The sequence below is a fragment of the Bactrocera dorsalis genome, chromosome 6 (assembly GCF_023373825.1).
Source record: "Bactrocera dorsalis isolate Fly_Bdor chromosome 6, ASM2337382v1, whole genome shotgun sequence".
NCBI lineage: Eukaryota > Metazoa > Arthropoda > Insecta > Diptera > Tephritidae > Bactrocera > Bactrocera dorsalis.
In genome coordinates, this window is record NC_064308.1 from 29,902,778 (window position 1) to 29,926,103 (window position 23,326).

Genomic DNA, 23,326 nt, shown 5'->3' on the forward strand with positions numbered 1-23,326 from the left:
GATGTTGTTGACTTCAACTGGAAGATTCAAAGCCAAGTTCCGGGAGACTTGCGCTCATACAAATCGATCGATCGTCTTGACTATGAAGACGACGCTGTGAATTATCCAGTGGTATTCCTAAATTCTTTGGACAGGCTTGGTATGCCACCGCATCATTTGCGTCCCAAAGTAGGACCTATCGTTATTATGTTTCCCAATCTTCATGCGCCGAAACTGTGTAATGGAACCCGACTGATTGTGACGCACCTATCGAGTACAAAGGGACAGAATGCTTGATCCTACGATTTTCTTTGAGTTCTAACGATTTGCCATTTCAGTTCAAACGTATTCCATTTCCAGTAAAAATTGAATTTGAGATGACAGTCAACAGGACCTAAAGATAGTCGCATAGTGTGAGGCATAAATTTGGAAATGCTATGTTTTTCACATGGCCGTAGCGTGCTCACGAGTTGGAAAACCATCTTTTCTGTACACCGGAACAGAAACCGAAAAATGTTTTTTATAAAGCTGCGTTACATTGAATAAAAAAAATTAAATGATAAATTTAACTTTCTTTTCATTTCAAACTGCATAATTTCACGCGGGACAACGGCTGCAGGGTCAGCTAGTATATTATAACGCAAAAAATTTAATTATTCGATATTGCGAAAGCTGAAATATTTTTATCTTGAATTTCGCATTCTCTTTAAAAGCGTATGTTTCGTTAAACCAACGGTAATTTAACTGTTTTTGGATTAAAAATAATTCAGTCAATTAAATTTTTTTTTCGTGGAAAGTATTTATGATTGGAAAATAAACTAAAGATTTGGGCCGATTTCACCAAGAGGCTTTCAGTTAAGGCCATATCCTCAAGTTCCCTATTAGTGGTACCGTTTTAAAGTCAATGGCGAAATGAAATTTCATACTAAGTTCTACAAGGACAATTTTTTTGCGAGTAATGGTTGACTAAATTAAAAAACGCTAAGACATGCTTCTTCTTAGAAAATGTGCAAACGTAATAAAAAATAATAACATTTCAGTGCAGTTTTTTGCGGTATTTTTTTGATATTTCTTCCTGAAAAAACATACAGGAGACCTTTTAAAATCAAATTGCTACTCGCAACCTATATCAAAACGAAGTTTTTTTGGATAAATAGCTTTTTAATTTTTTTTCTAAGGCACTTGCAAGAAATTGCAAGATCAAGAATTGATAAAAAAACAGCCGCGAACTGAAGAGTTTTTTTTTAATGACTACAGTTTTTTAATTTTGTTGCGTTGAATTAAATTATCTATTACTAGGATATCATTTATCGTGATAGCAATATAATGGAATAGTTAAACTGCAAATCTACATATTTTATTGATTTCGTAAATCACTTAAGGTATCGTCTTAGTGTGCAAATTTCGAGAGATAGATTTTTTTATTATTTTAAATAAAATTAAATTATTACGATCGCTACAGCGTTTCTTGTAGAAAGGGAACAGAGTGGGGAACATAGCGACTCCAATCTTCAAACGCGTTTTTGTCAGAATGGTGTTTTTCGAAACGGTTTCCACTCTCAAAGGAAGAGTTTTGAAGATGTCTAGTTCCAATTTGGAAAGAACATTTTTAAAATGATTCGCTATCACGCTATGGAAACTTTTATTGTTTTTTTTTTGAAATCCTACTATTTGCTTTTATGAAAAACTGTCGGAAAAATAGTCAAAATTCGATACGTTTTGTTCAAACTGCCGCCATTTTGTCAAATTCCAAAAAAAAAAAAACAAAAAAAAGCTTTTATAGCGTGATAGAGACTTTTCTACAGATTAATAATCTCTTCGAAATTTTTGCTTTAGCCCAAAATTGCGGCCGCAATCGTGGACATCGTAGAGGACGTGTCATTTTAACCATTTATTTAACTATTGTACGCCCAATAAATAAACATAAAAGAATCATTTTGTATTCGTCATGATCGTATTTATTTATAAAAAAATTGGACTGATTAGTTATATCCAACATTAAAAAAAAAATCGCGAAAATCCGTTATTTTTCGGAGGGTCACACTCAGACGATCTCTTAAGGAATAGTACATATCTATATAAATATATATGATGAAACAACATCTTCACAGTCTTTCACATATGTATGTACTTGCTATGGTGAATAACAGTGCAGGAGTAGAACAGAAGAGGGCGCTCCTCACCCCCTATATCTAATCATATGCTAATGTTTTGTTCAATATTCATCGAATGTAACTGCAAAATCGACTGCTAAAACCCAGATACTAAACGTAAGAAACCACAGGAATATTTGTCATCTATTATGCACTCATCTCAAATTATGATTCAAACGTTTCCTGTTCAGTTAAAACTACGTTATCACTATAATTCATATATGTATGTGTGCATATACGAGGTGTGTTCAAAAAGTATCGCGAAAGTTTTGCTGACAGTTTTCTTCAATTGCAGGGGCGTGGTGCATCATGAGTTTTTGCCACAGGGAAGAACGGTCAATTTGCGCGAAGCAATCCGCCAGAAACGCCCGGATTTGTAGAAGAACAAAAATTGGCTTTTGCACCACGATAACGCCCCTGCTCACACATCGTTGCTTGTGCGCGACTTTTTGGCCAAAAACAACACACTAATGATGCCGCAGCCACCGCATTCCCCAGATCTGGCCCCCTGTGACTTTTTCTTGTTCCCTAAACTGAAGAGGCCCATGAAAGGACGACGTTACGCTTCTCTTGACGAGATAAAGACGGCATCGAAGGAGGAGCTGAAGAAGATAAAAAAAATGATTTTTTGAAGTGCTTCGAAGATTGGAAAATCCGTTGGCACAAGTGTATAATATCTCATGGGGATTACTTTGAAGGGGACAAAATAGATATTCATGAATAAATAAATAATTTTTGAAAAAACACAAAATTCGCGATACTTTTTGAACACACCTCGTAAACAAAAACCACTCCCCACCAGTAGCTATGTGATTTTATTTCGTGTTTTTGACGTAAAAAAATGTTCAAATATTCTGACATGAATTATGAACACATGCTTTTGTTTTGAAATATATTTTTTTTGGTTATGAATTGTTTTGGCTTTTAACATAAAATGATAGAAAATAGCCAATGCCCGTCCCGAGGTTCCAAGCTACCTCATCACCAATTTTCAGTCAAATCGTTTCAGCCGTTTTTGAGTTATAAATATAGACATAAATTGCGAACTCGCCGTTAGTACCGTCTCCAGGACTAAAGAAATACCCGTGCAAATTTTTATATATGTATAAGATTATACCGAAAGTATTATTTTATTTATTTAAAGAAATGGTTTTGTTATAGGTACGAAGCTCATTCGATTTAAATAATTTTTCGATTTAATGCGTTAGGTGCCCAACACAAGATTTTTATATTGAACGATCACTGCATTATACATGGAAAGGTTAAAGGACTATTCAATAGTTATAAGTGAAAAGATGCTATGTTATTAAACTATATGATATGCACTTTATATGCGTTGCATCGTTTGAAGTTATACTTCTTAAACGAGTTCGGAAAAAGTTGCGTTAAATGCAAGTTGCGCAACCTTGCTCAATATGAATCTAACGCAACCTTGTCTGCGGAGACCAGTGGTCGGCATTTCATAGCAAAATTTTGCAAACTAACTTCACACGTACGCTTACGCTCTATCGTTCAGTCGTTGTCGAGCCGTTTATTAATTATTTATATTAGATGCTTAATTTTAATTCCAATTTCTCACTGGGCTACTGTTTTTTCGTGCTCACCAACACAGTGACAGATCCTCTCATGCCGACCACTGGCGGAGACGTTCGAGTAGCAAGGGAAGCGATGACAATCGGCGATCGTTTCTTTCGGCACAGCTCGGCTTTTCTACCAAAGACACAATGTTTCCATGCTTATGCTGTTGTTTTTTTTATAGAACAATGTTTAAATTTTTGGTTGGTGACATATTCACATGTGTACGCAAATGTATGTTTGTATGCTTGTGCATTATTGAAGTTATACTTCTTTTTCTTTCGTTTGTCTTTCATTTCTGCGAATTCTCAACTATTTTGTGTAACTTTTGGTTGAAATACTTATTTTTCTTTCGTTTGTCTTTCATTTCTGCAAATTCTCATGGTGACATATTCATATGTGTACGCATATGTATGTATGTTTGTATGCTTGTGCATTATTTGTTTGGCAATGTATGCAAATATATGTACATATAAGTATATATGAATGTATGAACATGCAAGTCAATGCGCGCACATGTAATAAGTATATTGATAAGTGATGAAAATATGATTTCAATTTCTGAACGCGCACATGCGTATACATACACTCATATGAGTATGTGCAGATACACAAGATAGGATAGAAGATGTATGCCTTTTAACATCGTATACTATGCAAATAAATATTTTTCTTACTAATAGAAATAAAATTTATCATAGCAATAAACATACATACATACAGAATATACATATACATAATATTGCTGTGATAAATTTAATTTCTATTAGTAAGAAAAATATTTATTTGTATAGTATACGATGTTAAAAGCAAAAAATTAAAAATTTATTCTGTCGAGATTCGAACCTGTGTTAGCATCTTGACTTTCCCAAGCGCTTACCACCAACACCTCCATTGACACTTAGGTTGCCTTGACTTAAGTATGGTTTGGTTATGCATGTAAGAAACATACGATGGTTCTAATAATTTTGTTTAAGTATAGAAATATGCTTTTGTAGAACATTTGCTTTCGCAAACATACAGTCAAATGTGCAAACGACATAATATATGTATGTATGATTGTTTCGCATTTTGCTTCTGAATATCACTAAGAAGTATAACTTCTTCCGCGCGTAGGGACTCCACGCACCTTTTTTTACTTTAACTAAATGAAATAAAGATTCTTATGAAAAAAATTAGTGCTTTTTAATCAAAAAGCGTCCCTTTTGTTCTTTTTAAGCTATTAACTTTGGTTATAAACACTTTATCTACAGGCGTTTACAACAAGTACAGGTGTGGGTTGAAAACGTAGGACAAAAAAAATCGAGCTCGTAGATGGGAGTAATCGGACCACCGCCACGCCCACAAACTGCCATTAATCTAAAACATAAAAAGTGCCATAACTAGGCACTAACTTAGGATTTAAAGTTGAAACCGGGGATCGTAGTAGTAAGGGGCGCCAGTGGGCAAAATTGTTTGAAAAAGTGGGTATGGTCCCACCCTCTAAGAAATTTAAAGTATATACATATCTTCTAAACAACTTAAACTACAACAACCAATATATCTGCTACAATATTAGTTTTATTAGTATAATTGCGTCCGAGGCTGTTGGTGGATTTTCATTGGGGGTGTTTTTTTACGTGGCGGGTCCCAAACCCAGCGCACAACCCTAAGTAGGGGATATTTCGCCTTTTTACTTTAGCTCGCCTTCAAACGGATGTTCTTAGGCTACCCAGAGGATACTTGGTCAAAGACCGGAAGTCGTGAGCTGCTTGAGTCATATGTAAAAGAATCGTTTCTGGCCACTCCCAAGTGAATGGCGATCAGAGAACTTTCCTCACTTGCGTGAACTTCTACACATGACTCCATCCTCAACACTAGTTTACCTTAAAAATAAATATCGAAACAGACTGGAAGTGGAACCCGATCTCAGAATAAAACTTTCAGCAATTTCAGCAAACTTGAACTCTATAATTAAAAATAAACAACAGTTACACTAAAAAGTGAATACAAAGATACCAAAATATTACAATATAATTTAATATTAATAAAACATTATGTTCTCTTACTATTATTAAACGTGTATTATTTAATCTCATATAACCGTCTTGAGTTTAATATTATTAAGTGGGTCACGAAATTACAGTGTGAAAATTACCGGGTCATGGCAAAACTAAGTTTGGGAAGCACTGGTCTAGGGCATTAAATGTACTGTCGTTATTATGAGATATCTGGCGTTTGAGTAAACTTGTTTGAGTACTCCTTCCATGTATGCGTGAAAGTTTTTTTTGTGCTGATTTTTTAGGAACTAGTATTTGGATTATCTGCCTATGGAGCTTAAAATGGCCATACATGACACACATGTGCGTTCGATCGGTATGTGTGCGCATGCGGTTTATTCGTGTATGGGCTTGTGCGCATACCGATCCATGTTCGCGAAAACCTCATTTCTCTCGTGTCGCCGAACACAAGATCGCGGACGAACAATGGCAAGTGTTAAGGGGGGAGACTACTTTAGAGGCTTCAAAAAGGAAAGAAATATTTGATTCAATTTCTAGATTTTATAGTTATATATTTGAACATCTTCCACAAATTTTTTGGATACGGAATCTTTGATATTCTGCCTTTGGGAAGCAATTGCCCGATGCATCTCGCATTTGCATTTGTCAGACGGCGGGCAGGATACCGGTCGCAATTTCTATCGGAAACAAAAAACTCAAAGAGATTCATAATTTTTTATTAATTTATCTTCTAGTTAAACTAAGAAAATTCCAAAAAGTGTAAAATCTTGCGAATATTTTTAAAATTAAAAAAAGTGGTTTATGACCAAAAAAATTTTTCTTTACGCTGTTTAAAAATATGTTCAAACTTGACTTTTCTTAGTTTCTTTTGTTTAAATTAAAAATAATTGTATGCCAAAGATAATAAACTTTCCCCCAATTCCATACAACGTTTTGTTTTTTTCTATCCTTTTCGTATCTGAATTAATTGGTATTTTAAAAAATGAATTGGCAATTTGGCAAACGAAAAGTGATAAATATAATAATAAAATTGAGAAAAATAAAAGTTGGAATAACTTATTAACAAAATACAAAGAAATATGTAGATAAAAGTGCTACATTAGAAATAAATTCCAAGAAATGTTCCGCTTGCCTGTCGCACATGTTCACTGTGCGAAGAACGAACCCAAAATGGATTTGTGTGTCGTGTGTTGGCGAAACGAATTCACACAGATCGAACGCACATGTGTGTCATGTATGGCCCCTTTTAGATACGACGTACATACATATATACAATACATGGTTTTATAGCGGGATTCTGTAACCAGTCTCTAGTCTCTATTTGAGACATTTTGAGGCAAAGTCTCAATTTGAGATTAGTTACTATTCACTAAACAGTCTCTAGCGTTATTCTCAAAATATTGAGACCTGGTAGTTAGCCGGTCACAAAACAAAAAAGAGCTCTTGTCTGCCATTTTGAATATACTGAATAGAGATCATCATAGATATTAATCGATTGTCGTATTTTTATATTTTGTAAGCAACTCAAACACGAAAAAGTTAAAAATAAATAAATTTTACATAAATTTCGTAAATATTATGAAATAAAGTCAACATACATATATATATTTTCATTTTTATTGATAACTATGTTTTTTGACGATGTTATAGAAAATTTAATATTTGTTATCGACCTATTTATTTCCATTCAAGCGTAAAAACATCTCTGAATGATGAAATGTAATAGATTTTGTGACTGTCACTTACAGAATAGCAAAATCGTCTCAAGTCTCAAAAATTGTCTCTAACTTAAAATCTCAAATTTAGAGACTTGAGACTGTCTCACGTTAAAGAATCGCACGGTTACTATGGGTTTTTTTTTTTTTTTTTTTTTTTTTTTTTTTTTTTTTTTTTTTTTATAGTAGGAGGAAGCATCGAAAGCCGAAGTGCGGGACTTTAATCCGCTAAACCTAACCTACTCCCACCTTATGTCTCTCCCACGCACTGACAAAGTATTACTGTCAAATTTTCCACCGTGATACTACCTCCAAGGGTGGTTTTTAGCTTTTCCCTTATGCTTGAAAACCGAGGGCAATAAAAGAACACGTGTTCAGAGTCTTCTCTACACTCTGAACACGTCGGACAGTATGGACTAAAGTCATGACTATATTTGAAAAGGTAGCTTCTGAAGCAACCATGCCCACTGAGTATTTGGGTAAGATGGAAATCCAGATCCCCATGTTGTCTACCTATCCACGAGTGTATGTCCGAAATCAGTCGATAGGTCCACCGTCCTTTGCATGAAGTTTTCCACCGTTGCTGCCACATTGCAATGCTTTTATTTCTCTCTTCTCTTTTTGCTATGGTAGACGTCTCTGATAGATTATATATTCGCGCGAATTCGTCTCCCTGGATGTCAATCGGTGCCATACTGGCTAATACCTCGGCGGCGTCATTTGAAATAGTTCGGAAGGCACTTATGACTCGTATTGCTGAAAGCCTATGCACTGTGTTAATTGGTCTACTATATGATTTTGTTTCTAGCGCCTGTATCCATATTGGAGCCGCATACAGGATCACTGAACTTATTGCCTTAGCTATTAAACATCGTCGGCTGGAACGAACACAGCCTTTATTAGCCATCATTCTAGATAACGCATTATATATTTTATTCGCTTTACGTGTCGCATTCTCCAAGTGTTCTTTGAACTTGAGCCTTGAGTCCACTATTACCCCAAGATACTTCAGCTGCGGCTGTGAAGTAATCTCACATTCTCCTATGGTTAACGATATGTTCTCTTCAATTTTCCTAGAGCTTATGAGCAATACTTCTGTTTTCTGCTCAGCCAGCTCTAGACTCATGGTAGTAAACCATCGGCGCAAGCCATTTATGCTATCATTGCATTTGACCCGGAGGTCATCCAGATGTTTGGCTACAGCTACCACTATGAGGTCATCCGCATATGCGATTGTTTTCACATTTTTTGGTTGCGGTATTCTTAACACCCCGTCGTACATCAGGTTCCATAGCAGCGGGCCTAAAACCGAGCCTTGCGGTACTCCACTGGAGATAGTGTAGCTCTGAGTGCCCTCGTCCGTCTCGAATAGCAATCTCCTATTTTGAAAGTAACTCATTATAATATTTATCAGATAAGGAGGAGCTTGTATATCGTGCAGAGCTGTTATTATATTTGCCCATTTTGCGGAGTTGAACGCATTCATGGAGTCATGTGTAGAAGTTCACGCAAGTGAGGAAAGTTCTCTGATTGCCATTCACTTGGGAGTGGGCCAGAAAACGATTCTTTTACATGTGACTCAAGCAGCTCACGACTTCCGGTCTTTGACCAAGTATCCTCTGGGTAGCCTAAGAACATCCGTTTGAAGGCGAGCTAACGTGAGAAGGCGAAGCATCCCCTGCATAGGGTTGTGCGCTGGGTTTTGGGAGCCGCCATGTAAAAAACACCCCCAGTGAATAGTCATAAACCAGCCTCGGATGAGAGGACCCCCCTTTTGATGACGACCATGGCAAACGAAATAAGGACTACGAATTGAGGGCATGCACCTGGAATGTCCGGTCCCTTAATTGGGAAGGTGCCGCTGCCCAGCTGGTTGATGTCCTCGTGAAAACAAAGGCTGACATCACCGCCGTCCAAGAAATGCGATGGACGGGACAAGGACAGAGACGAGTAGGTCCTTGTGACATTTACTACAGTGGCCATATAAAGGAGCGCAGGTTTGGTGTGGGATTCGTGGTGGGAGAGAGACTCCGTCGCCGAGTACTATCATTCACTGCGGTGAATGAACGTCTAGCCACAATCCGCATCAAAGCGAGGTTCTTCAACATATCGCTGATTTGCGCCCACGCCCCGACGGAAGAGAGAAGGACGATGTGACCAAGGATGCCTTTTATGAGTGCTTGGAGCGCACTTATATGAGATGCCCCCGTCACGATGTAAAAATCGTGCTTGGCGACTTCAACGCCAGGGTGGGCCAAAGAAGGTATCTTTGGTACTACGGTCGGTAAAATTCAGCCTCCACGACGAAACTTCCCCAAATGGGTTGAGTCTGATCGACTTCGCCGGGGCCCGAAATATGGTTATCTGTAGTACTAGATTCCAGCATAAGAAGATCCATCAAGCTACCTGGCTGTCTCCGGATCGAAAAACTACCAACCAGATCGATCATGTTGTGATAGACGGAAGACACGTCTCCAGTGTTTTAGATGTGCGTGCGCTCCGAGCGTCCTAACATCGACTCGGACCACTATATTGTTGCAGCCAAGATACGCACCCGCCACTGAGCAGCAAAAAACGCAAGTCAACAGACATAAGGAAGGTTCGACGTCGAGAAGCTGCAATCACAACAGACAGCCGAACGATTCTCTACTCGACTTGCACCCCTGATCTCTGACAGCTCTAGTCAAGAGCTCGGTATAAAGGAACTGTGGACGGCATTTTAATCTCATTACGTACAGCTGCCACCGAAACCATAGGTTTTCGGAAATACCAAAAGAACAGCTGGCACGATGAGGAGTGCCGTGTCGCAGCGGAGAGAAAAAACAGACTGCCTACCTCGCAACGTTACGATCGACCACAACACGTGCGGGATGGGATAGATACCGAGAGTTGAAGAGGGAAGCGAGACGCATTTGCAGACAGAAGAAGAAAGAGGCCGAAATGCGTGAGTACGAGCAGCTCGATAAGCTGGCCGACAGGGGTAATGCTCGAAAATTCTACGAAAAGATGCGGCGACTTACAGAAGGTTTCAAGACCGGAGCATACTCCTGTAGAACCCCCCAAGGTGATCTAGTTACCGATGCCCAGAGCATACTTAAATTATGGAGGGAACACTTCTCCAACCTGCTGAATGGCAGTGATAGCACAACACCGGGAGAAGGCGAAACCCGATTTCCCCAATCGATGACGATGGAGCAGACGTTCCATTGCCCGACCATGAAGAAGTTCGAATAGCAATTGCCCGCCTGAAAAACAACAAAGCGGCAGGGGCCGATGGATTGCCGGCCGAGCTATTCAAACACGGCGGCGAAGAACTGATAAGGAGCATGCATCAACTTCTTTGTAAAATATGGTCGGACGAAAGCATGCCCAACGATTGGAATCTAAGTGTGCTCTGCCCAATCCATAAAAAAGGAGACCCCACAATCTGCGCCAACTACCGTGGGATAAGCCTCCTCAACATCGAATATAAGTTACTGTCGAGCGTATTGTGTGAAAGATTAAAGCCCACCGTCAACAAACTGATTGGACCTTATCAGTGTGGCTTCAGACCTGGTAAATCAACAACCGACCAGATATTCACCATGCGCCAAATCTTGGAAAAGACCCGTGAAAGGAGAATCGACACTCACCACCTATTCGTCGATTTCAAAGCTGCTTTCGACAGCACGAAAAGGAGCTGCCTTTATGCCGCAATGTCTGAATTTGGTATCCCCGCAAAACTAATACGGCTGTGTAAACTGACATTGAGCGGGACCAAAAGCTCCGTCAGGATCGGGAAGGACCTCTCCGAGCCGTTCGATACCAAACGAGGTTTCAGACAAGGAGATTCCCTATCTTGCGACTTTTTTCAACCTGCTTCTGGAGAAAATAGTTCGAGCTGCAGAACTCAACAGAGAAGGTACCATCTTCTATAAGAGTGTACAACTGCTGGCGTATGCCGATGATATTGATATCATAGGCCTCAACACCCGCGCCGTTAGTTCTGCTTTCTCCAGACTGGACAAGGAAGCAAAAGAAATGGGTCTGGCAGTGAACGAGGGCAAGACGAAATATCTCCTGTCATCAAACAAACAGTCGTCGCACTCGCGACTTGGCACTCACGTCACTGTTGACACTCATAACTTTGAAGTTGTAGATAATTTCGTCTATCTTGGAACCAGCGTAAACACCACCAACAACGTCAGCATAGAAATCCAACGCAGGATAACTCTTGCCAATAGGTGCTACTTCGGACTAAGTAGGCAATTGAGAAGCAAAGTCCTCTCTCGACAAAACAAAAACCAAACTCTATAAGTCACTCATAATTCCCGTCCTGCTATATGGTGCAGAGGCTTGGACTATGTCAACAACAGATGAGTCGACGTTGCGAGTTTTCGAGAGAAAAGTTCTGCGAAAGATTTATGGTCCTTTGCGCGTTGGCCACGGCGAATATCGCATTCGATGGAACGATGAGCTGTACGAGATATACGACGACATTGACATAGTTCAGCGAATTAAAAGACAGCGGCTACGCTGGCTAGGTCATGTTGGTCCGGATGGACGAAAAACACTCCAGCTCTGAAAGTATTCGACGCAGTACCCGCCGCCGCGGAAGCAGAGGAAGAGGAAGACCTCCACTCCGGTGGAAGGACCAAGTGGAGAAGGACCTGGCCTCGCTTGGAATATCCAATTGGCGGCCACGTAGCGAAAAGAAGAAACGACTGGCGCGCTGTTGTTGACTCGGCTATAATCGCATAAGCGGTGGTCTACGCCAATTAAGAAGAAGAAGAAGAAGAACGCATTCTTCACATCCAGGGTTATTAGCGCGCAGTATTTTTTTGTGCCACCTTTCCATCTTTTTCCACTTATTGCACATTTCGCAGTATCAACTACGTCAATAGTGGACCTCTTTTTAATAAAGCCGTATTGTCTCTCTGATAATCCGTTACTATGGGATATGTCCATCTGTATGTATTCTCTTACTTCTATTGGGGTTGGGGTTATTCCTATAGTCTGTTTGACGATTTCAATTTGCTCAAATAAAAAGTTACGTTAATTCGCTGATTTTGGTCAAGAATTAAGGCCTAATTATAATGAGCATAAGCTACTTAGCTTAAGTTACTTAGCTTAAGCCAGCGTAAGCTGCTGTGCGAATACACACAAATTGTATGTTGAATTTATAATGTACTGTACATCAAGTTTCGTTAATTTTTTTCAAACGTCATTTGCTTAACCTTCCTCGGTTCTTCGGGTCATATTGACCCGAATCTAAAGTTTAATTTATAATAAAAGTAGTAATATCTAACAGATTTCTTAACGGCAATTATTAATTTCTTCGTGACAATTTTTAATTATGCATTTATTGTAAATTAGTATTGTGAATTTATGGTGATGTCTGCTAAATTAAGGAAATACACATTTTTTGCTCTTAGGATCCTCGGGTCATTTTGACTCGAGTATGAAAAAATCCTCGGGTCAGAAATACCCGTCTTTGGTGAAGTATAATGCTTTGATTCAAACATACAGCTTCTAAGAACATATTTATTATTGTTGAATATCAATTATACCCAAGTCACTAAGCGATTCATTGTTGATGGTAATCTTAGAAATATTGTTTCTAAGTGGATAGAATCATACGAGGGCTGTCCGATAAATAACCGACCTCAACGTGAAGCTAGCGCCACATCTGGAAAAAAAGTTTCTACTTCAAATTGTGCATATTATATATAATAGCTACTCGCCAAAATTTCAGAAATTTATCTTGCGCAATTATCTGTTGACAGTCGTTTTTGTGAGTCTATTTCGTTGATTTCCCCAAAATGGAAAAAATTGAATATCCAGCTGTAATTAAATTTTTATTTTTGAAAGGTAATACGCCTTCACAAATCAAAGATGAGTTGGACTCTGTGTATGGTGACTCTGCACCATCGTATACCACCGTAAAATTTTGGGCAGCTGAATTTAAACGTGGTCGCAGGAGCTTGGAAGATGATGAACGTCCTGGGCATCCAAAAACTGTAACCACTAACGATAACATCGCTAAAGTTCATCAATTGGTACTAGACGACCGCCGGATTAAAGATAGGGAAATAGCTGAGATTATGAAGATGTCAAAAGAAACTGTTTGTCACATATTAAACCAAGATTTGGGCATGAGAAAGCTGTCCGCGCGTTGGGTGCCGCGTTTGCTTACGCTAGACCACAAACGTGCGCGCATGAATATTTCCAGCGCTCTGTTTGGCTCAGTTTAGAGGCAATAAGACCGAGTTTTGGCGCCGATTGATAACTGTAGACGAAACTTGGATTCATCATTATACGCCCGAAACAAAAAACCAATCTAAACAGTGGATTGAAAAACGGGAACCAGCCCCAAAAAACCTAAAGCTGTGTATTCGGCTGGGAAAGTGATGGCGAGTGTTTTTTGGGACAGCCATGGAATTATTTTTATCGACTATCTTGAAAAAGGAAAAACTATAACAGGAGCATACTACGCATCATTATTGGACAAGCTAAAGGAAGAAATTTCGAAAAATCGGCTACATTTGCAAAAAAAGAAAGTCTTATTCCACCAAGACAACGCACCATCTCACACCTCAACAGTCGCCATGGTGAAAATCCACGAATTGCGGTTCGAACTGCTTGACCATCCACCTTATTCACCGGATCTAGCACCAAGCGACTTTTTTTAGTTTCCTCAACTTAAAACTGCGCTCGGCGGCCAGAGATTTTCGTCAAATGAGGAGGCAATCTCTTTCGTGAACTCGTATTTTGCAGACAAAGACGCCAAGTACTATTTGGAAGGGTTGCAGAGATGGGAGCATCGCTGGGAGAAGTGTGTGGAGTTACAAGGAGACTATGTAGAAAAAAAAAAAATTTGAAAAAGTCGCGTGCATCATGGTTAGGTCGGTTATTTATCGGACAGGCCTCGTATTGCTTTCGTCGCAACAAGCGTTGACAGTTTTTTGTTTCATTAGTATTTGTACTCGTCGCGTTCGGTTTTTTTTTTCAGTGGCTCACAAATTGAGTGATTCCATGATTTCTCAATTTATAAACTACGATATAAGTTCTGAAGATGAAATAATAAGTGAAACAGAGAATAATTCCGGTGGAAATCCTACGGACAATATTCACCCTAATTGGAACATTGGAAGTAGTAGTGACGAATCTAGTAGCAATGAAGTACCTCTTTCAAGATATATGACCAATAATAGTGTTAGTGAAAATGAAATCCGATCAAAAAATGGTGAATTTGTGTGGTCGAAAATCTCATTAGAAGGAAGAGGTCGTTTGGGCAGCGCAAACCTAATAAAACTTACACCAGGAATTACCAGATATGCTTCTAATCGCATCAATACATTTAGAAGCGCTTTTGATTTATTTATAAACAAACGCATAAAATCTATAGTTTTGAAACAAACAAACATGGAAGAATCTTCACGGTTTGGAAATGAATGGGATTCGATGGATGAAATAGAGTTAGATGCATATCTAGGTCTTCCTATATTTGCTGGCGTTTTCAAGTCTAACTATGAAAGCCTCGACAGCTTGTGGTCTGAAGTTTATGGACGACCTATATTTCGAGCAACAATGTCCCTAAAACGGTTCAAAAAAATTACCGCCATTTTGCGTTTTGATAAACGTTCGGATCGAGAAGCAAGGAGGCAGAGTGATAAATTACCAGATATAAGAGATGTATGGGATGAATGGGCGACACTATTGCCTATGTACTATAATCCGAATACAAATATCACAATTGATGAACAGTTACTTTCATTCAGAGGTCGGTGTCCTTTTCGTCAACATATGCCAAGTAAACCGAATAAATACGGCATAAAATTTTGGATTTTGTGTGACAGTGAAACAGGATATGTTCGTTCAATTCAATGCTGTACCGGAAAACTTCAAGGAAATGCTCCGGAAAAAAATCAAGGAATGTGTGCTGTTTTAGATCTGACAGAGGGCTTACAAGCCTACAATCTGACATGTGATAATTTTTTTACATCATATGAATTAGCCGAAACACTTTTAGACCGTAAGCTTACCGTTCTTGGAACTTTACGGAAAAATAAACCACAGATACCATTGAATCTTTTGGATACGAAGAAACCAGTGTTTTCATCCACATTTGCATTCAATTCAAAAATGGTTCTTGTCTCATATATTCCGAAAAAGAACAAAAACGTAATTTTACTCAGTACAAACCACAATAAGATTGAAATACATGATTCAGAGCAGAAAAAACCTAAAACGATCATGGACTATAACGCAACTAAGGGAGCTGTTGATTTTCTAGACAAAATGGTTTCGGCCTATAGTTGCAAACGTATGACAAGAAGGTGGCCTGTAGCCATATTTCATAATATGATTGATATCTCATGTTTCAATGCTTACGTATTATATTGTGATACCAATCCTGATTGGAAACAAAAGAGTAAAATACAAAGACGTCTGTTTTTAGAAAAACTGGGCATGGAATTGGTCAATGATCACATTGATCGTAGGAAAACGTTTCCTCGGACAAATGCATCGCTGGAATTAGTACAACGAATGAAGACAGGTGTTACTGAGACAACAGCTACTTCCAGTGCACAGAATTGTAATAAAAGAAAAAGGCGTCGCAGACATGGAGCAAAATAAAAAGCCGCCAATAAAATTTGTACAATTTATGGACCCGATACAGTTTCCATTTCCACCGCACAACGATGGTTTCAACGTTTTCGTTCTGGTGTAGAGGTGGTCGAAGTGCGCCACGCTCCGGGAGGCCTGTCGTCGAAAATTGCGATAAAATCGCTGAATTGGTCGAAAGAGACCGGCATAGTAGTCATCAAACCGTTATAAAAAATTTGAAGAAGCTTGGAGTCACTAAGAAGCTCGATGTATGGGTGCCACACGAATTGATTCAATAAAAATACCGCAAGACTTTTTTGACAACCCATATAACATAAATAATTCGATCTGTATTTAATTTATAAAAATAACACTGAGTTTTTTTTAAATCGGGTTAATATGACCCGAAGACCTTAAGTTTGCATAGTATTTGAGGAACCGAGGACGGTTAAGGAAAATGCGAAACTGGTCGCATTTTCCGTACGAAATCAGCTGTTTTTGCTTTTGTCAACTGATACATCGAATGAAATTTGAAAATTAGGGGTGAAGAATGTTTCGTCAACAGATGAAATCGTTTTAAATTTGAAGGTGGAGAACGAAGAATGTTTTATCCAGAATTTAATAGAAAATATTGAAAAAAAGAAATGTTTGCACGACAAACGAGATGCCTTTTATGTATTTCAATCACACAAACTAAGAAAAGGCATGGAAAGCAATCGCAGAAATATGCGGTAAAAGTGGTATGTACATTTTAACACTGTTATAGAAATATATATTCTTGTATCCTTTTTTTTGTGTTTGCTTCAATTAAAAGATCAAGAATGCCAACACAGATGGAAACTACTCCGGGAGCGCTTCTGCTAGGAGAAAAAAGGGTTAGAAGCTCCAACAGATAACGGAATGAGCTGTTTGGATGAATAGCGTTTTTTAAAACCTATGATGTTTTTGAAAGACTCCGTCACACCGCGTCGGTGGGTACTTTGTATAAATTTTAATGTTTTTAAATATAATTTTTTCATTATGCACCACTCGTGATAATCCAGAAGCAAATACAGACTCAGTCTAGGAGTCATCAACGAGTGGAGATAATTTTAATGAAATTTCATAGCCACCTCCAAAGAAAAATAAAAGTCTCTACCAAAATTTTGGCGCAACCATGAAGAATTTAGAAAAGCAGATGGCGGCGTCGGCTAAAAGATGCAAAACTGAAGAGGCCTTTATGACGACGGTTTTGTGTCTGATAAAAGATATGCCAGTGTCGGTTAAAGACGATTTTCAAGAGAAAATGAGATTGGAGTTATATCGCTTACGTTGAGAAAATAGGAAGTTACGAAATTGAAAACGACAAGAATGCAACCTAATTTCCTTATTTTATTTCTTTATTTTTAAAAATGCTTGGAGCATTGATTTTTTTAGTTGTAGTTTTAGTATACTTTATATTTCCATAAAACTGAAGTAAAGTTTATGGTTTAACAAAGATGCATAAAATGCATAAAATTACTGTACCTGAACTTTTTTAAGTAATTATACATGAATTATTTTACTTTTAATTTTTCATTAATTAAACTTCATTTAGTTTTATTAAAAAATAAATAAACAAGTTCGAAATGATGTTAGATATGTGAATATAGACTATGTTTTAAAAAGTGTTAAAACAACTGCATAAGTTATTTCCAATTTCCAAAGAACTTCTTCCACCGTAATGCTGCAAATTGGAAGATTGCATAATCGATGGAATATTACTTTTAACTTCTCTACGCCATAAACCGTCAGGAAAGTCCCATTAGAGTCCTCCCATTCAGAACACTTGCCTGTAATATACGAAGATTATAAAATTATGTAAGGCAATGCACGCCAAAACGATTTTTTCTACATTTTCCGGAAATAAATGTAATGTTGTTGGTAAAACTCGCCAACGCGCTACTAGTATTCCAAAAGAGTTTTCAATTGTGCGACGAGCTCTTGATAACCTTTTATTAAAAACCTCTTTTTATTTGATAGCATTCCCCCGGGGTATGAACGCATTAAATTTATCCCAAAAGGAAAAGTCAGCATCACCAACGAAGAAGTGTGGAGTTTTCAGTTGCGTATTTGGTAAGTTTTTCGGTGGAGGGATGGAAAGTTTGTGATTTAGCAACCTCTTTCCCAATCGACTCACGACACACAATAGAAAAAAAATTTTGTAGCAGAAAATTTGACTACCGCTTTTAGGTGGGCATCGAATAGAGATATGCCTCCCATCAATAGATACAACACAGTTGGGCATATTCTACAGCTACCAGAAATCTTTAACAATTTGCTTGAAGTCTTCTTATTAGGCTCAGGTACATAAACAGCGCCTAACTTCGCCCAAAGGACATCAGGGGGGTTACTCTGTAAGGCGTTTCGCAAGTGAAAAAGCTCGTAAATGAAAAAAAGCAACTCTGTAAGGCGACAAGCGCATTGGAAATTTCGTTTTGCGCACTTATTTTTACCCCTTCGCAATGGCAGCACTCTGTATTGCGTAAACGACTGTCAAATCTGTGCGTTTAACGTATTTTTGATTCGATATCAAACTGGCAAACGCAACGGACAAAAAATGTAAGTTTATAAGGCATATTTGTAGTTTTAATTAAAAAATAAATTATTTAACAGGGAAAAATAAACAGACAAACCCAACACAGTTCGAAATTTTAATCAATTTTATGAATACACATTCGGAACTTTCCAAAGGACAACTTAAAACTGTGGACGCGAAAAATGCAGCAAATAATTTGTGGAAAGAGTTGGTATGTGACCTTAATGCTGCGGGGCCACCATCGCGCGATGTTTTAAAATGGAAAAAGGTAAAAAAGATTAAATATAAATGATTTTTTAAAGCACATATTACTTAATTATTTAAAGGTTTGGTCGGATTATAAAACCCATTTAAAAGCAAAAATGCGGCGGAACAAAGTAAGTATTTCTGGAACTGGTGGTGGTCCTCCAAGTCATTGCTCCTTAACACCGTTGGAGGAGCAGGTTAGTGAACTTCTGGCAATGGAAATATCCGTCAGTGGAATAAGCGGCACCTCAGAATTTGGTGCAGCACAATTAACACAACCAAGTGGGTCAGACATCACAACCGACGAATTCCGACAGAATGAACCAACGCCAGTGGATGAAATGCCACATTGTTCACGACAAAGAGTCGCTCCGCAAAAGAAAGATAGCCTTTTAAATAAGCAGGTGGATAACCAAATCGCTTATCACAAAGGCTCATTAAAAGTGTTATCTGAAATTAATGAAAATCTGAAGATAATTTCAAAATGTATGAAAAAAAAACATAAAATGGCTAAAAGAAAATATAAATTGGCTGTTGAAAAATTCGAACACAAAAAAAGGATTGATTTGGACAAAACAAAACTAAAATATGCAACACTAGAACTAAAAAAGCAAATGCTTGAAATTGAACGGTGCGGCCAATAAAAATATTGTATTTTAGTTATTGATATTGAAGTCTGTTACTTTTTTGTAATACTTACTGATAATTACTTATTTATTATATTAATAGTTTAAATGAATTGTTTTGATTTAAAAACGTATTTTGTGTTGATGTGATAGTTTTTACTTTTTATTACATACAAGTATGTAATACTTACATATATAGATATGTATACACATGTGCAAGAGACTAAAGCTTTATATCATTAATGTGAATTTTAATCAAATAAATGTGAAAATGTGAAAAATTAAAATGTTTACTTAACTAAATAGTGTTATATGGTTATTAAGTAGTCATACTGTTTTTTATTTGATCCCTTAAACGTTTAGCAATATTGGTTTCATTCGCATTTCCTATGGTTTCAGTATAACTAGCATCGACTTCTTCAACTTCTATTGCTATATTGGCAGGTGATTCCACATTAAAAAGAGTGCAAATATTATGAAGAGCACAACATACGTTCAAAATTTGCACCACTTTTTCTGGGGCATAATGTAGTTCTCTAGCAGCTAAAAAGCATCGGAACCGCGCTTTTAACACTCCAAATACTTGTTCTATAAAGGATCTGGCTTTTGAAAACTTGTACAACTACAACTCAGCAGAGTTTTCAGGAGCATTTCTATATGGAGTTAAAAGCTCAAGCGGATATCCAGAGTCGCCTATGAGAAAAAAATTAAGTTAGCAAAATAATTGATGCATATAACAGCTAACGAGTAAAATTAACGAATGTGTATATGCTCACCAAGAATGCGAATTCCTCTTTCTCCATTCATATAGTTGGTTTGTAAATATTGGCGTTCGCTTGATAAATTCCACACATGTGAATCATGACACGCCCCAGCAAACCGACCGTTAACGGCTTTGATCATCATCTTATGATCACATATCTAGGTTTTGGTTTATTTATAAAAAACCAAGATAAATTAAAAAACAATTGCCTTACCACCATAGCGTTTATACTATGTTTTAATTTCCTATTGAAATATAAATGTTCATTTACGGCCGGTCGTATCATTTGGATGTGAGTACCATCCACCACTCCAATTACTCCTGGAATTCCTGACACTGAGTAAAAAGCTCGTTTCGCTTCATTTTTCTCCTCTGATGTCATTCCAAAAGTTATATGTTTTGGACACAGCACTTTTTCAATCGCTTTGCAAACTTCAAACATACAACGCGAAACAGTTTGTTGAGCTAGTCCTGTATGATGATCTTGTCCAATTTGCTGTTGATACCCTCCCTGCGCCAAAAATTTTAAAGTTGCCGCTAATTTCACAATTTCGGGTATTCCTGTGGACCTGCGTGGAGTTTTTAGCTCACCACTTATGCTATCCAACACATATTTGAACGATTCCTTGCTTAGGCGAAAGTTTTGCACGAAACTATTTGGGAGTAGAAGCACAAACAAGTTTAAAGAATTGCATTACACTTTATCATTCAAACTTACCTTTTTTCACTAAGACTCATCACATTGGACTTGTCCCTAATCATTTTCCGCTCCATTCGTTCATTTTTTTCGGTTTCCTCCCATAACAAAACGCAATCCATATTCACACCTTTTTTTATTTATTTAAAATTACTTTTATATAAGTATGCATAAAACTCTTCAAATTTAATTATGTTTGTCTGTCAATTTTTTACACTTCTTCACTTCTCTGTTATTGGTTTTGTTTTCATTCTCCTTCGTTTCGGTCAGTAATGTCAACTATACTGAAGATTTCTCAACGGGAAAACAGTGCAACACTGTTTACAATGCGAAAGTGTTACAGAGTACCGATTGCCCTTCGCAACGCAATTCACTTTCGCAACGCATTGCTATTCGTAACGCCTTAGAGAGTAACCCCCCAGCTGTCTCCAGAATAATGCGCCTAACCGTTTTCTTCCCCAGTTGAAATGACCATGCCAACAATTGAAACGAAGTTCCTTGTGATAAATATCTTTAAGAAAAAAAAAAAAGAATAATACATAATAAAAATGTATTAGAATGAACCAACTTACTGCAATGCCAAATCTAATCGACATTCCGGATGCACAGGCTCCTTCAACGAATTCTTGTTTAAAGAGTAGGCAAAAGTCCATATACTTGTGGCGTCGTTCAGGTGTATATAAAAAAAATCAGTGTGGTCAATCATCTTCATTTCCAGGAATCGTACAAAGAAACATCCTTCTTCCTCTTTCTGTTTATTTCCCTCACTGAACATGACCGCTTTCTTTTATTTGTAATTTCACTAATTTCTATTAATATGCGTATTCCACCTAAAACAGAAGTAAGCATTTTAATTGTTTTTAAATATTTTAATTTTCTATTCATTTCTGTATTGCAAAACTCAAACGAAATATCAAACCAAAACAAAAATTGCTTATTGACACTTTTTTCTTCTGCATGTAAGTACATTATAGTCATTCAAAAGTCTACTCTCCGTTCGTTATGCATTTGACAGGCTTTTAGTTAATTTTTTGACAGTAACATACCAGTATATGCATATTATAGTTAGGCCTTTTTGTAGAGTGCAATTTGGAAATTATTTACTTTTTAGGTGAAATAGTATTTCTCGGAGCTATTTCGCCTATTCTTATTGTTTAGGAAGTTTTGGTTTCATTACAGTTTCTAATTTGGAGAGCAAAACAAATTAACCGGGAAAAGTTGTTTGATTAAGATTTTCGTTTTCTTCATTATCTTGTACAAAAGTTAGTTGATTTTTGTAAGAGTTTATTGGTTCTTTAACTTTTTTATGCTTTTGCAACATGTTGGTATACATGTATAGTATAATACATAGTTTTGTTCACCTCACGGTTGTATGTATCATCTAACACTAATCGATATAGTTATAGGATGATTAGGATGACGAGACGAGTTGAAATCAGGGTGACTGTGTGTCTTTCCGTCCGTTCGTGCAAGCTTGAGTTAAACTTAAGATATCTTGAAGAAACTTGGTACACGGGTTCTTTAATACAAAAAAAGTTCGAGTTTATAGATGGATGTAATCGAACTACTGCCACGCCCACGAATCGCCATTAACCGAAAACATTTAAAGTGCCATAAATATGCAACAAAATTTAGTATGTGACATTCTTCTTAAATTCTCATGTTACATCGTGAAAATGGACGAAATCGGACAACAACCACGCTTACTTTCCAAAATTTTAAATTGCACTTGATTCGTTCAGTTTCCAGTGCACAAAGCATGGAGCAATTAATATAACGGGGTACAACTTTGCGTGAATAGTTTCTTTATTATATGCCACCTTACGACCAAAAATTGTTTGAATCCAATAAAATCTGTTCAAGCCCCTTGGTACCGAATATTTGCACCATAGTACCTATAGTTGACTTTTGTTCGAAAATATCGGTCAATGTTTGATATATATAATTGAAATTCCAGGAGAGTCAATTTGTCGTCTCCGATCTCCATTACCCGATGTTTTAAGTGTTTCCAACTGGGTCACATGGCACCCAAATGTGTTAGTCAGACTGACCTGTCTGCCCTCTGTACACGCTGCGGAGCTGCAGGGCACGTAGAAAAGGTGTGCAAAAATGCCCGGAGCTGTATGCTTTGCAAAGGAGGCCACTCAGTCTTAAGTATGACCTGTCCAAAGCACGTACAAGTGATGAAAGCGACAAAAAAATGAGGTTATTACAGCTAAACCTTAATCACTGCGCTGCAGCACAAGATCTGCTAAAACAAACGGTTCAAGAAGAGAACAAAGATGTCGCCTTACTACGCGAGCCATATAGACAGCGTTCGGAAAGCACTTGGAGTAAAGATAGAAGTGGCAAAGCAGCAATATGGGGCTGCAAAGGACAAGCTTTCTCATCCCGCTCCAAAGAAGTCCATAACGGTTTTACATGGG

General features: G+C 37.6%; 3 protein-coding genes and 1 pseudogene across 4 annotated transcripts in view; 2 read left to right on the plus strand and 2 right to left on the minus strand.

Annotated features, from left to right (window-relative positions):
* Window positions 1–23,326, minus strand: part of LOC125779382 (uncharacterized) — a 554,603-nt gene that overhangs the window by 102,343 nt on the left and 428,934 nt on the right. The gene's annotated exons all lie outside the window — the stretch shown is intronic.
* LOC125779728 (piggyBac transposable element-derived protein 4-like) lies at window positions 13,044–18,518 on the plus strand. Its single transcript, XM_049461001.1, has 2 exons — window positions 13,044–16,000; window positions 18,502–18,518. The coding sequence occupies exons 1-2, from the start codon at window positions 14,299–14,301 to the stop codon at window positions 18,516–18,518; spliced, it is 1,719 nt and encodes a 572-aa protein (XP_049316958.1). The 5' UTR covers window positions 13,044–14,298.
* On the plus strand, window positions 18,287–19,953 carry LOC125779462 (uncharacterized). Its single transcript, XM_049460824.1, has 2 exons — window positions 18,287–18,836; window positions 18,895–19,953. The coding sequence occupies exons 1-2, from the start codon at window positions 18,696–18,698 to the stop codon at window positions 19,456–19,458; spliced, it is 705 nt and encodes a 234-aa protein (XP_049316781.1). The 5' UTR covers window positions 18,287–18,695; the 3' UTR covers window positions 19,459–19,953.
* Window positions 19,678–22,139, minus strand: LOC125779374 (putative nuclease HARBI1; annotated as a pseudogene).

Coding starts and splice junctions, on each gene's coding strand:
- LOC125779728 (XM_049461001.1), top strand. CDS start 14,299: ATGGTTAGGTCGGTTATTTATCGGACAGGCCTCGTATTGCTTTCGTCG.
- LOC125779462 (XM_049460824.1), top strand. CDS start 18,696: ATGAATACACATTCGGAACTTTCCAAAGGACAACTTAAAACTGTGGAC. Junction 18,837..18,894: donor ATGTTTTAAAATGGAAAAAG/GTAAAAAAGATT, acceptor AATTATTTAAAG/GTTTGGTCGGATTATAAAAC.